General features: G+C 38.0%; 1 protein-coding gene across 4 annotated transcripts in view; it reads right to left on the bottom strand.

Moving 5' to 3' along the window:
- Positions 1-11,425: 11,425 nt before the first annotated feature.
- LOC139700081 (nidogen-like) overlaps positions 11,426-15,934 on the bottom strand; it is a 97,097-nt gene continuing 92,588 nt past the window's right edge. For all 4 annotated transcript variants that reach the window (XM_071598577.1, XM_071598578.1, XM_071598580.1 and 1 more), the window contains one exon: positions 11,426-11,889. In XM_071598577.1, the coding sequence (XP_071454678.1) occupies positions 11,753-11,889 (137 nt within the window). In that variant the 3' untranslated portion in view covers positions 11,426-11,752. The remainder of the gene's footprint in view (positions 11,890-15,934) is intronic.

Genomic DNA, 15,934 nt, shown 5'->3' with positions numbered 1-15,934 from the left:
CGTTTAATCTTGTCCCGACTGGTTAATCGAACGTCTTTACTATTTCCACAATGACTTTGGATTCTTACTATTATGATTTCTGATTTTCCGGGGTAAGAACGAGTATTTCCATTTATTTGTACTGGAATAAATCTCCCTTATCTTATTTTTATGGTCTGATCTTCCCAAATAATGTGGGGACATAATAATTCCTTTAGTGTCGTTGTTATACTCGTTTGTTCTGAACATTTCTAAAAGTGTAAGTCTCGCTTGTTCTCTTCGCATCTCAAGTGGCTCCCAGCCTGATTCCCCTAAAAGGTCTGTCACACTCGTCTTCTAATTGTAACATTTTTCCTCGAAACTGGCGGATTTTCTCTGGACTTTATCTAATTCTTTTAGCCAAATTTCCTCCCAAGGATCTCAAATACTTGCAGCGTATTGCAAATGTGGCCTAGCTAGAGCGCCCACCATTCCCACCACTCGTTTAATGAAGCCGAGTTTCTTTAAAGCGGATCCGCATATTGTACTGATATGTGTCCCCATGAAAGGCGTAGTGTTTGATCTACCCCCAAATATTTAACTTCATCCCCCGTAGTTGGCACTGAGCCCTCTATTTCATAATTTATGTCCTCCTCATCACTTCCTATATTCCAAAATTTCAAAACTGCATATTTGCCTATATTAAGTATTAATCCCCATTCCTTGTACCATTCCGAGATTGTGTCTAAGTCTCTAGAGGGTACCTCGCGATCTAGTTGGCTCCTTATTTCCCTGTATACCTCCGTGTCGTCTGCAAATAATATGAGGTTGCTACTAAGGTGTGACTTTAAGTCATTTATGTATGTTAAGAATAAAAGCGGCCCTATTACACTTACCTGGGGGACGCCCGAAATTACATCTTCCTCCATCGAGCACAACCCATCGATTACTACTTATTGTTCGCGATTTACCCTAATCCAATTTATTATTTTCTCATTGATACCATTGGCATTAATTGTCCATGGGACTTAATCGAAGTCTTTTTTGAAATTCATAAATACTGCAAGGCCGAATCGCAAGATCTGTTCTTTCTAAATTCGTGCTGGTTGTGGCTTAGTATCTTCCTACTATCGAGAAATCTCTTAACATCACTGACGATAATGTGCTTTAATATTTTACAAGAGATTGATGCTAAATAAATGGGTCGGTAATTGGTTGGTTTCTCTCTTCCGTCGCCTTTATAGATGGGAGTTATATGGGCTAGCTTCCAGTCGCATGGTACATCTTCTATCGATTTTAGAAAAACACTTCTAAAAACGGAGTCATATCTTCAGCTAACTCCTTAAATATTCTAGCAGGTATTCTTCCGGACCTGGCGCTTTGTTGGCTTTAATATTACAGAGCCGATACTCCATCCATTTCTTGGTCCTTGTAATGTCGCTCACGTGTTCCCTGAGTTGATGCGGAAGCTCGTTTGATGTGTTTGTATCTTAAGTGTAGACGCTCTGGAAAAAGTTGTTTGAAATATTTGCATTTTACTCACTGTCTTTAATAAGTTCGTCGTTTTTCGTCTTCAAAGAATGTATAGTTGGACGTTTACCCTGTATTTCTCTAAAGTAGGACCAGAATGACTTTGGATTTACCCAAAGATATTCGCATTTTACATTTGAAGGAGTAGCTCTTTGCGCAGGAATGTTTTGCTCGTGATACTTTTTGTTTTACTACGACATTCTATTAGTTTCTGTTTTGATGTATACATATATACTACGTCACTACTTCATAAAATCTTTTTTTAAATCTGATTATAGCCTTATCTGCTTTCTGAATGCCGATCTGGCTTATACACTGTACTAGCTAGGTTCCTTTTTGTCGAATTTAAGTTGGAACGGAATGTACGTTTTCATTCCTTTGCGTATAATATTTAAGAAATATTTCCAAGTGCTCTCTGTATCAGTTATCAGGGTTTTTGTCTTGTACTATGATAATTCTCTTTTAAATACTCTCGTATTCAATTAACATTTGCCTAGTTGAATAAATATATTTTACGCTTTTCTTTGTTTATTTTCGCGAAATTAGTTTTTAATTCTACAAGAATAGTTATATTGTCACTGACTCCGCTCATTATTTCAATGTTTGTAATGGTTTTGGACGTAAAAGTCGCAAAGATATCAAGTATGCTGTTGCGCCATGTTGGTGATTAAACAGTTTGTTCTAAAGTTTGTTTTGCGAATACATGGAGGAGTTCCTAGCATGAAGCTCTGTTTTGGCAGATTTTCTTACGTAGTACGAGTCCCAATTAACAGTAGATTAATATATCACCAGCGGTTATAATTTTACTGTTGCTATGTTTGTCGCTGAGAGAGGATATTTGGTCGGCGAGCCTATGTCGGCGAGCCCATCTATATTGGAATCTGAGGGTCTGTAAAATGAGCACACGAATAGGCTTCTGTCGTTGTAGTACTTTGTGTTGCACCAAACGCTTTCTATGTCAGTTTCGTCACATTCATAACGTTGGCAACTGAGTTGTGAATTTACAGGAATTATTACTCCCCCACCAGTCTAACAGGCCTGTCCTTTCTATAAATCTTGAAACCGTTTTGAAAAACCTCACTGCCTGCTCTATCTTCCGTGAGCCAACTCTCCGTCCCGACTACCCTGTCTGCCTTTGTACTTTGATATGCTATGATGATATGATATGGTATGCATGCCTCTAAACAAAAATTTGCTCAATATCCGATCTGTTGTTTCTAATATATATATATATATATATATATATATATATATATATATATATATATATATATATATATATATATATATATATATCTCTGTATACACACACACACATATATTTATCCACGTTTAGTATAATTATTAATATAGCTCAAGACCAATAAAATAAGCTATTATTAAACTCTGCCACTCACCTAGGGTGTAAGTGGTGGAAGTGTTTCAAGACCCAGTTTCGCTCTACTTGAAGTAAAATCAACCCGAACCCATATTCTTCTCCACTGCTCCCCACCGCAATCCCCTCTTTCACTCCCACCCCTTCACACCCCCTACTTGCCGGAACAATTGCACCAGCCTTCAACTCCTCAAACCCCATCGAACTCCCATGCTTTCTTTCCTTGCGTGTTCACCTCACCTTTTGTTCTACTACTTACCCCTCCTCCCCTGCCCATTTCTTAGCCAACCAATCTCGTTCACTTGCCATTTCATTCTCTATACAGCCGCTTCCGTTGACGGTTACAACCCTTCGGTGTGGAAGTTGTCTGTTTTCGTCGGATCGACGAGGTTGCAGGTTGAGGAGGAAGACCATGTAGGCAGCCCAAGACGTTTCAGAGTGAGTAAAGATAGTTTTCAATAATCTCTTGTTTGTAGTGTAGTAATTGAAAATATTGTTCTTTTGTTTGAATCAGTGTCTTTTCCAACCACATTCGAACGCTTTCTATAGGTACTAAAGTTGGCCTAACCCCAAAAGTAGTAAATTATTCTGTGGCGTTTAAGGATCTTATTAAAGTACAAAAAGATATATGGCGAAGGTGCTCTGTTATGATGAGTGTTTCTAAGATGCGATTTAGAGAGTGATATCCAGAGGGATTTTCAGAGATTCGCTTTAGCAGATAAACTTAATGCTACACAACGTTGGTGCGCGCAATTGGCTATTAGAATTGAATTCAAAGAAGTGATAGTGATAAAGTTTTGGAATAGGAACAGTTCCATCCCGAATGACTAGTGCATCAGAAATACCAAAGCAAAGTTTTACGTTTAGACTCGATTAAATTCTTAGGCGTTACCCTAACTCACGACCTCTCCTGGGTGAAACATATGCGAGGAATTTGTGGACAAGCTACGCGTAAGCTTATCCAATATAGCAAGGTTATCTGTCAAATACAAACATGTGAATTTGTTTCACTTTTATTTACATTCGATTTCATACGAGGCATATTCGAAAAGTAAGCGCCGACTGGTCATAAAAAATGTATGCATTAGAAAAAGTTTTTATTGACAGTTTTAGTAGTTATCTACAAAGTTACTTCACTTTTCCACATAAACACCGTTCACTTCTTGGACTTTTCGTAACGTTGCACCAGCTTCTTTAATCAATCAGCGAAGGAGTTCGCCACCATTGGCGAACCAGTGGCATTGGAATTGAACCAGTTGACAACGGCTTTCGTAATGGCTTTCGAATCGTCGCTTTCAAATTGTTGTCCGCCAAGGAAGAGTAAATAGACGCTGGGTGCTAGGTCGGCACTCGTCATTCACTCGTCCACTCAACATTATTTGATCTTTTTGATAGTCAGTAAGCATTTTGGGTACCCACCTTGTCCAAAATTATTGATATCCCAGTTTTTCCGTAACAACCGGGTAAATAGTGGTGCGTCCATTAAGAGGAAATTTATAAGCTAGGGTGGTAATCGTTAATCGTCGGCCAGATCGCAGTTCTTGGTCCACTCGTTAAAAGATCGTCCTGGATGCTGGATCTACCGCTCTGCTCTTCAGCATACATATTTTTGCAACCATTTTTGAAGTCTTAATAGCATTGTCTATCATGTACGATATTTAATTATGGCTGTAGTTTTCTAAACTAAGGAAAACTCACGATGAATTTGGGCAGCTGATGATACTTCGGAACACAAAAATCGATCCCTTCGCAACGATTTTCGCGGACATTATTATTTGCATTCACCGATAGGCAAGCGACTAGTGGAACAAAATAACTTCAGTGATTTCGGAATCAATCAATAGATGGAGCTGCATGCTTACAACTTTCTTCTGACCCGCCAATATTTAAATATAAGGAAACGGAACTTTCTTTTCGAATATGCCTCGTATCTCATATGATGAAAATAAAAACTTGTTAATGGCATTGTGGCTATATTTTTCTATTTTCATTGTATTACTTTTTGTTGCTCATTTTAGTTAGGCTTATAATCGAGAAACTGTACACTCTTGTATTTCTTAGCCATACCTGACAAGATAAAAGATAATCCCCCTTGCTTATTTCCGCACTTCCTCACCCACCAACTTCATATTGAACTATTCTTGCAGGTCTAATGTCTTTACCATATACATCCTTTATGTAATTTTTTAATCCATCCCGATATTTTCCCTTTTCAGTTATGAAGGGTCCTTCAGAATCTTTCATAGTGTGCACGGATTTACCCTTTTTACTTCCTGATAGATCTTTCGATTTTCTGCGCAGAGCACCCATTTCAGTGCCCCCTTCTGTCGTAAGCTTTCCATGTCATCATATTGTGTCATCCACCGCGCTAATTACGCCCTATTAGTTTCCTGTTAATTATTTATAACTTTCTTTAGCTAATTTTAATTAAATTGCTTAATGTTCAAGGAGAACGAGTGAATATAACATGATAATTAGTGTTTAATGGACCACGCGTAAGCATTGTTTTCAAAAAACATTTCTTCGGAAAAAGAATATTTAATAATAACATCCATCCCTTTGTGTATAATGAAAAGAGGAAATAAATAGATTAAAATAGAATTCTCATGAAAATTATTTGGCAGGTTCGCCATGTTTTTACGTGTGACGCGGGATAAATCTTGAAATACACTAGAAGATTTTAATGCCTGCGGAAGCTTCGTACGTATTCTCAATGCGCATGATCGGGGATAAAGCAAACCAGTTCTTCACTGTCAAAATTCCGAGGACTAGTTGATTCCCATGCGGGAACTGGAGGGAGATCGGCGCTTGGAGACTGTGAAGGCTACTACTGTTTGCTGTTTTTGTTGCATAATAGCAATAATTTGGACCGTTCGATTAGAATCGGGCACTTTATTGTTTTAATTTTTTGGGGTACCTTATTTTTAAAACCACAAAATTACGTTAACTTTTAACAAAATATGATTCACATGCCCTTCCTTTCCGTCGTTCTCCTCTTTCCCACTTTACCTTTTGTAGACAAATCTATCCAATATTTTCCTAATTGGTTCCTCGTGTAGACATTTCCCAATTGGTTGGACGTTACACAAATATCCAAGGATAGCTTCCAGTTCGCGTCTTTTCTCGCCAAAAATTGGGCAATAAAGAACTCTTGTGCATTGCAGTGTCCTCCTCCATCTCGCATTCACACGCCCCCTCCTTTTTTCCCTATTTTCTTGAGGTATGATCTAAACTCACCGTGTCCTGTCCAAATTTTCGCAATTTTTTTGTAAGTTTTAAAGTTGATCTTCATTCTTTCCTTCAAGCTAGGTAGGAATGGTCTGGTTGTTTTCCCCTTTTCTAGTGTTTCCCATTTCTCCCGGAAATGGTCTCTAATAACCTTCCTGTTCCATTTCTAAGTCAGAACCCAAGTTACATCTCCTAGAGTAGCCTCTTCCATCTGCCTCATCCGTGACTTGATTCTTCTTTCCTCTATTGAGAATGTTATCGGCTGTATCCCAGTTATTATTTGTGGAGCTTCATCACAGACCGCATTGTAGCTCCCAGATATTGCAATTAGGCAAGGTATTTGGGCCTCCTCCAGTTTCCTCCGGATTCTGCAGTTTTCAGGTAGGGGTTGATTCAGCAGATCGTTCATGGCGACCCCTGTGGTATCCATTTTTTAATGTTCTTTTCGGCTTCCAAGTTATTTCATTGTATTTTGGTTGTTCTATTCAAGAAATAATTTTTAATAAGTTCTACTATTGGTCCCGGGATTTAATAACTTTTGAGTTGGTTTATGCAATGGGGCCACCATAAGGAATCGAATCCTGCTTCGTAGTCTATGTTTACGGCAACCTTATACTTATACTCGTATTTAGGATTTTTGATTTCAAGCAGCAGTTTCATTACAGCGGCTGCGGTGGATCTGCCTCTTCGGAATCCTAATTGGCTTTTGTGAAGGAGATCCTTCTCACCAACTGCTTCCTCAATTTTCATTTTGATGATTCTTTCGAACGTTTTTCCCCATTTCAGGTAGTAATATTATGGGTCTGTATGCCTTAGGATCAGAAGGGTCTTTTTCTTCATATGTCAGGATAGTGCATATGACACCCTTTTCCCATGCCGCAGGAAAGTATTTGTTTCTAAAACAGCCCTGTAGCAATCTACTTAAGTAGTTGAGGATAACCGGCTCGGCTGCTTTGACCAATTCAACATTTATGCCATCGATGCCTGGGGCCTTTCTAATTTTCATCTTTCTTCTTCTAACTTCCTCATCGGTGATATCACTCATCGTACTTTGCAAGGGAAGTTAGCCTCACTCCTAATTACGTTATGTTCTTCAGTTTCACTTTCTGATGTGACATCCGATCGGTGTTGATGTTGGAAATGGTTTCGTCCAGGAATAGAAGTTCTCCTTTGGCGTTGGCCTTAGCCGAGTATGTTGGTGGTATTTTAAATTTTTCCTCGCCATTTTATATATTAACCTCCAGAGTAATGGTCGCATACATCCTGGTATGCATGGCACTTTTTGGCAGTGTATCCGAACTTTTGGCACTCGAAGCACCTCGTTTCTACAATTAAGTCCTTCACTCTATATGAGCTAAACTCAAGGAAAGCTCTTTCTCTATTTAGCAACTTCTTTCTGCTATTGGGCTCTACCTCCATTACCCAGTTTGTTCATCTCTTTTCCCAAATATAAAAAATGCTTTCACGTGGCTATCTGCAGATAGGTCATTTTGGTTCCTCAAACCTTCCTCAAGATCCTCTGGTGTTACGCTTGATTTAACAGCGTATAATGCCATTCTAGGGAGAACCTTAACCGGTTTCCTTATCAGTCGGTTATTATCGGCAAATACTTTGCAATTCTTCAGTTTCTCTTCGATGTCTACGTTTTTGGGCTCAATTTTCATAGCTTTGTTCTTCGCCCCAGTGATTCCTTTGATTTTTATACTATGATACTTTTTGGTGTTTAATAATTTTAGTACCTTTATCTTTGTGCCGTCACTTGTTCCTTCCTCCGCTCCTTCCCCTCGTGGTTATCACTACGGTCTAAGTTTCAAATTGAGTAGCTTCAGGGGTAGTGTGGAGGAAGTCAAAAATAATGGATAACTGATCGAAGCATTTTGCCCCGAGATATTTTTTTTACGACCGAGGTTTCGATGTATTACGTCATCATCAGGCAGGACCTGATGATGATGTAATACATCGAAATTTATCAAGTGGAAAAATGCTTCGATCAGTTATTCATGGTGTAAGTTTTGCTTGCCTTTTTGCTCCATATTGGAGACGTCTTGCTCGTGTACTTAATCATTTGAATGTAAGCGATTTCAATGGAAGATGGGCCCACTGCAGGTTTCGAACAGGAGAGCTTCAAACTCTTCTCTCACTATCTTATTATTTTTACATTTACGTCATTGTTTTCGGACTTGGCCTCCAGTTTTCCAAGAGTCCTATTATGACTATTTATTAGTTTCATGAACAAGTCCTCCAATTCCTTGATTTCGTCAGTGATTTCACCTTTTTTAAAACAGAGATTTTTTCACGGCGTCACTTGCTAAAATAAACTGATTTGCTAAAGAACTAAGGTGTGCCTCTCCATGAAAGGCCGTAATAAATTAGCACTCACTCACATGCAAAGAGGGCCTAAATACTGGTAGAATATTACTCAAAGAGAGCAAAGTCAAGGGATGGCAGCAGAGAGCGCCTTCACCTTTCCAGCAACAACACCTTCGTCTTCCCCTGTTTGTTGCCATCCCTTGACTTTGCTCTATTTGAGTAATATTCTCCCAGTATTTAGGCCCTCTTTGAATGTGTGAGTGTTTTTGAGTGTCTGCTCTGAGTTTGTCCCTGACGTCGATTTAATTCCTGTAAACAGTCACGGATATGTGGCTAAAACCCAGGCATCCTTAGCGGAGTCTCTTCAGCCCTGTGGAGAATCCCGGTTTGGGTTGAGTGTGTGGGTGTGTGTAGTTGGTCACTGGCGAGGAAGTTACATTCCCGCAAACCTCTACAAAAGAGAATTATGATTGAGAGGCTGTGGTTGGTCATTCTCGTGGAATTACTTCTCCCACAAATCATCACAGCAATCGTATTTTTCCTTTTGGACGAGTGGTGCTAATTTATTACGGCCATAGGAGTTTTTCTTTAAATTTGATATTTTACGATACCATAGAGGTCAAGTTTCCCATATTTGACAGAAGTAGCCTAAGTTTGAAATTTTTCTATAGCGTAACTTGCGAGTTTACTTTTAATGTATTGATGCTACGGTTAAGGAACTAAATATGATTTAGCCAGCTCGGGTTAAGTACAATGCGTGCTAATTGCAAGAAGCTCGCGGGTTAGGATACCGCCTCGGGAACATAATGCAAATTTGGCTGGTTTTCCAAAACTGCCATTTTTGCAAAATAATCCAGGCGTTCAATAGCCTTAGATTACTCGAGCCGAAGTTAAATTTGCGTAACATTGAGGTTTATGTTTATGGAAGTAATCTACACAAACGGTGCCGGAATGAATTATAAACTGCATTTGTATGAATACATTTAAAAAGTGATACCTGACTTCAGACCCGTGTTCTTGTGGGTGAGAAATTTGTTCATAATGGGTGACGCCTTTGGTTTTAATGACCATTTCGTGCGTTTCCTCAAATGAAAGTGCAGGTCAAGTTAGAATTTAAATCTGATACTGAAAGAAAATGAGAGAGAGTTGAAAGAAATTTGCGTTGAAAACAACGTTGGGGAAAAGTTTTGTCTCCTTAGAATGGAATGGCTTAGCTCTTGAATAAAGGGGGAAATAGTTTGACTACCAGCTTGGTTCCCGAATCTCCGCTTGGGCTGCATTCTTACGCTTGTGAAGCTCACATCCCATAAATCCCATAATTGCTGAATAATATTTATGGCTTAATATGCCACATTAATGAATTCGACCAATGTTGTTTAAAAAAATGTATTAATCCCTTAATTCAGCGTCTTATTCACATCATGAAGTCCTTTGATGAGTGAGTAAACTTTAAAATGTGCTTAATGGACTTATGTACGTTTTAAAAACTTAAGTTTTTGAAGTCTAGTATTTTAGTAATATTCATTGAATTTTGGATTTCATCCTATTTTTCAACGTTACAGTGTGTTCGTTCAATTTGGTTAATATTATTAAAACTTTTAATGCATATCATATGCCATATGATACATAGTAGGATTTTATATTTTATTAAATAGATAAGAATTTGATGGAACACTTTACAGGAATATAGGTGATACTAATACCATTCAGAAGTGAGATATTGACAATGATGACAATTTGAACCTCAGGGTCAAACGTATATTCCTTATTTGTAGCTACTACCGAGGAAATGGAAAGGATAAATCTGTGTGTATAAAACTGCTTCAAAATGACCTCCTAGATTGCTAAAAATCTTGCAATATCAATACAGTAGAACCTCATTCAACGAGCATAATTCGTTTCGTGATCTTTCTCGTAAACGAAACACTCGTCTTGTGAAACAACTTATCACATAAAAATCAATGTAAAATTTTATAATGCGTTCCATGCCAAAAAAGATTATGCACAAGGTATATGCAAAGAAAAGATGTATATTTTTTATATCAGGGTGCCCTACAATTACCAGTAGCTCTGTGGGTTTCTTGTAGTGACCATCCAGTTGTCTCACCTCATTCTAGTTTCAACAGGAATAATTGAAAGGGGGATGGATGAAATATATTTCATCATTAATTTTTATTATTATCAACTTACTCCCTAAACATCTCTAGGGATGCATATTCCCTCCGTGGGAATGCGATAGACATGGCAACGCATCAAGCGATATCTATTGCAAATCCTTATTATCCGATATATATCCAATATCCCGACTTGTCATCTCCTACGCTATGGAGATAGAGTAGGGCTTGGGATGGGGGTAGAGCTGAAAGGTGTTTTGGCCTAGCCATGATGAATTTCTGGGATAATACGATGAATAAACGTTTCTAATTTTTTAATGCAACAATTCAATTTTCTTCTCATTAAGTGTTAACATCAAAATAATTTGATCTTTTCTGTCTAATCCAAGTATTTATCATAAATTCTAACCTGAAAAAAACCACAGTGCATCTTAGGCTGGGAATACGGTAGATAATAGTGGACAGAAAAATCCTCCACAGAATTAGAGATAACTGAAGAAAGGAAAAGAGATGAACAAATACTTGTTGACCTGTTAAAAAAAAGGGGAGTAATTTTTAATCTTGTTTGCTTTGGTTTCTCATCATTTTCATCCATCTTCTCACTGTGATTTCTCCATACTTAAGATATAGCAGTCCACATGCTCCCTTTGGCACAAACATAAGTTCATCCGTACAATTCATTCAAACCCCATTGCAAAATTATTGCTCTCCAAGTGTGTTTAGTCAGTTTTACATTAAACAGGCAAAATAACAAAATAAATATTTTTCAGGAATGAATTGGTTATTTATTGTGAAAAATCTCGTACATTTATTTAAAACTTTTTAAAAACAGTAGGTATTTGATCAAGTTCCTCAAAAGCCACAGGAGAAAATATTCCTGTGCTGTTAAATGAAGGAGTTTTTGATTGGGAAAAGCATTATCAAAATTTATTTTTATGATTAAATTGCTAATTAAATAATTGATGAGTGAGATTCATTAAAAACATACCTATAATGAATCTAAAAGCTATTTTCTATCAAAATACAGCTGAGACCCATTATGCAAAAGCAAAATTTAAATAAGTGTTAATAACCAATTTTCTGTATGCTTATATCGTGGATGAGGATGTAGCCAAATGATGTCTCACTATACATTTTAATGATTCAATGTGTTTTCCACATCAGCAAAGTCACTTTTCAGTTATTTTGCACTATCATATTTCAAGTCTGTTGTTCTACAGTCAAATGTCTAGTGTCACTACACAACATCATTGCATGATGAATTATCCTCACCATACTTCAACCCACAAACACAACTCCTTCCACCACGACCATTGGGCATGCAAATGTGGCCTTCAGGACACGGAGATGTATTGTACTGGCACAAGTTATACACTGAAACATTAAGAACATTCATTATTTTCATGGTGTCTGTCAGCTTTTACATTCAAATACTAAGCAACCCTTTCATTATTTTAAACCTTTAACTAAAATTGATGAGGCAAAATGCCCATTTTATTTTGGGCTAATATTGTTCTGCTATCTTTTGTTGTGATATGATAAACACTGTAGAGACAATAAGTAATGGATAATCAGAAATGCATTAGGCCAGCAGCAGGAAAGAAAAGGCTTTGATGGCAGAAAAATAAACCAGTAAGAATAGGACATTGGAATAGTAGGACAATGCTGAGGAAAGGAATATTATGAAATACAAAGCAAGAGTTGGAAGATGAAATACAATGTGTCCCAAAAGTGATAGGATTGTATTGAAAGAATTGACACATGCACTGAAAAGTCTTCCAAGTAGCATCCTTGTGTGTCCATACAGCACTACCTGTGGGTTTTCTACGCCTCGTATGCCATCTGGATGGCAGCACCCAAAATATTGCATCACAGCATGTGACTTGGATGCTTTCACTGTGCCATGATAATGTCCTTTCAACACAGATGTGAGTTGGGGTAGGAGATGAGACAATATCAGGGCTATTGGGAATCTAAGGCATCCTTTTTGGATTTTCACTCACATGGTGAAGAAGCTCTTGGCAGAGCTATGTACAAGTTTCCTTTTGTTTGCCTGAGAGCACTCCCAGCATCAGCTTTGCACATACCTTTCTTATGCCCATGTTTTCGGTCACAAGTCGATGCACATCACTTATAGGGATTTGAAAAACATGCTGAACGTTCAACATCAGTAACATCTTCTTAACCCTCCCGAAACAACTTGTTCTACTCAAAAGTACCTAATCTACCTAATATGGTGTTAATAATATTAGCTTCCTTGAGCATGCCACGAGTCTCTTTCCCGGTTTTCCCAATTTCACACAAAATTTGATGGCTAGCTGTCCCAATAACCGGTTCATTACAGAGCATAACAGGGTCTCGTTATAGAGGTTTCACTAACAAAAAATCTGCACTGCGCAAAGGCTGGGAGCCTACTGTCACCAACCTCCAGCCTTTCCTTAGATTCACCTCCCTTAAACCCATCCAGACAAAACCCCCACCAGTCCATCGATTCGTTAAAAATTAAGTCCTACTACTTTTGGAACAAACCTTGTACAGATATTTTAGGCCTGTGTGAGAGGATTCTGAGGGTTTATTGGGTTTCCATCATTCGCTTGATTTATGTCTTCCTACCTTTTTGTTAAGTATTAATGCCAGCCCTCGTTAACCATCATCTCCTCCTCTGTATCTCTCCCCTTCCTGTAACTCTCCAGGAAACCCAATCATCCTTCAGAATCCTCTCACGCAGGGAGTTATAGAGAACAGTGGAGGAGATGATGGTTAATGAGGGGTGGCATAATATTGAACAAAAAGGTAGGAAAACCAAGCAAATGATGGAATAGTATTAGTAGAAGTAAAAGCTGAACCAACAAAATTGGTCATTGCTCAGTCTAGATCCCACCAAGCAACTATAGAAGAAACAATTGATAGGATATATAATAATTAAGAAGATATAATTGCAAGTTCTTGGAAAAAGGCATGTGATAGTGATTTGAGGACTGGAACATGGTGGTGCAGTACGGGACTTTGGTTTAGGAAAGAGTAATGACTGCAGGGAGAAAGCATTGCCTTTCTACAGGATACAGTTTAATCATAACAAACACTTGGTTTAAACACCGTGAAAAATGTCCACAGGAACCAAAAGGAACTCAGTCAACCTATATTCTGGTTAAGCAAAATTTTAGGAGGAGCATGAGGACGTCATAGCCTTTCAGGAGCAGGGTGAATTTAGACCATAATTTAGTGCTAGTGAAGTCGAGTAAGTGAGTGAGTGAGAGTGAAGTTCAAAAAGATAAAACAGGGAAGATGGTTAAGGTAATAAAATGTAGAAAGATTATCGGAAAGGACAACATTACCAACAGAATGCAGAGAACATCATGAGTGTGGAAAGGAAGCTGAGTACAACAATATAGAAGAAATATAGGAACAAATAAAAAGGGCTTTTATAAGCCACAAATGAAACTGTTGGGAAAAGTATACAGAGAAAGGATAACAAACCCATGGATTACAGAAAGGTTAATTAAAAAGATAGACAAGAGAAGAAAATTTCAGAATTTACAAATACACAGAGGTTTGTTGGAAGAAAGTACAAAGAATGATTAAAACATTGTAAGGATAAGGAAAAGTTTATAAAAATTGGATCTCCACCCAGGAAGATGAATGCGCTATGAGGAAGCAATTAAAGATTAGTTAGGAAAATAATTACTCGAGCCAAGGAAGGGAAACATATACAAGGTCTATCCAATTAACATGTAAACTGGTGCAATTTGGCAGCTATGACAACCCTGCCCGCTAGTGGCTCTAGTTGCCTGAGATCTAATGAGCCATCTGTGCTTAGCAGATCGTTCAGCTGTGCCGATGGTGCCAGTTATGTCAGTTTCTGTTGTCCTTGTTTTTTACTGTTTGTCAAAAATGGAAATTGACGAAATCGCAGTGAAAGTAATTGGTGAAACGCAGTAACAGCTGTTTATGGTGATAATGCTCTGAAGAAAACATCTGTTTTTACAAGTGGATCAAATCAAACCAAAAAGAAATAATAAGGCCAATTAAAAATCAAAGTCATGCTCCTGATTTTTTTTATGTCTAAGGTGTTGTTCATTATGAATTTCTTCCTGAAGGACAAATAGTAAATACCGAGTGCTACCTTCTAGTTTTCAAGCATTTGAGAAATTATGTGCCTTGTGTGTGACCAAATTTGACTCAAGAATAGATGTATCCATAGAACCTAACTGCGGTGGACTTCCAAGGGCACTTTAAATAGTGGAAAAGAAGATAGAATAAATGGAACTAATGGAGAGTCCTTCGAAAGGGACAAAATCAGTGTAGACTAAATTTTGCAAAATAAAGTTTTTATAGCCTCAATTCGTGAATTTATTGGACAGTTAATGATATTAGAACAGTAAGGTTTGTCATGCGAAAAGATTTTAATATAGATGAGAATAGCTAAGCTCCAGGCATACATTTCTACCGGCGCCACACAACAATGCTGTGGAACTACTTAAAGGTTTATGGCAATTGTCATTTATGAGAGGAAGACTGGGGTCATTTTTGGTTCCTTTCCCAAAAAAAGGAAAGGCAGCTACATATAGCAGTCTACAGAAAAATAGCCCAATTTTACAAGCAGCTTAAGTAGTTCTCAGAATCATCAATAAGAGGATGAAGAGCAGAGGAAATGAATGATTAGGGGATGATCAGTTTGGGTCTAGGAAGGGGGATGCCATTGTAGTTATGAGATCATTAACTGAGCTCATGTACAAGTACATACGATATATGACATTGTAATCATCTACAATTAAGCCTGCCTGCCTACATAGATTGAATTTATTGAAGGGAGCGGTGGCTAATCTGCAACCAGTGCATGTGTCAGACTGCTCTGGTGTGAGTGGGGGATGTAGAGCCAGGATGGGCAGTGTTAGGAGGAGGTGTAAGATAGGAATACCCATTATCACTTGTACTTTTCAAAGAGGAAATGATATAAGTGTTACTTCAAAACTGTAGAAGGAATGAAAGTCAGTAATTATCATAACATCAGGTTTACCAGGAAAGGTATCATTTTCTATATCATTTTTGTGAAAGAGAGAGGCTAAATTAAATTGTAAAGTAGGAGTTCATTAGCTAGAGCAGGTGAAACTCTTTACCAATCCCATAAGATTTTGGGCCAAAATGGGCAATGCCATTAGGACATAAGAAAGAGAATCATGCAAAGAAGGTTTCATGAGGAGAGAATTGATGAGAATTGATGACAACGATGTAGTGCAAGGATGTTGGTAGAGAAAAAGTTACTGTTGCGGCATCTCCCGCAGTTTCTTTCGAATTTGTCAAAGGGAAAACACCATAAGTGTTTAGAGATGGCTTTAACCTCGTGGACAGTGGCGCCTCGCGCACGACTACGAATGCATGTGACATTGTATGTACGGTATTTCGTCATAACATCTAGTTC

The sequence above is a fragment of the Hetaerina americana genome, unplaced genomic scaffold (assembly GCF_022747635.1).
Source record: "Hetaerina americana unplaced genomic scaffold, ioHetAmer1.1.p SCAF_10, whole genome shotgun sequence".
NCBI lineage: Eukaryota > Metazoa > Arthropoda > Insecta > Odonata > Calopterygidae > Hetaerina > Hetaerina americana.
Note: the sequence above shows the minus strand (reverse complement) of the source record. Positions and strands in the feature narration are given on the sequence as shown.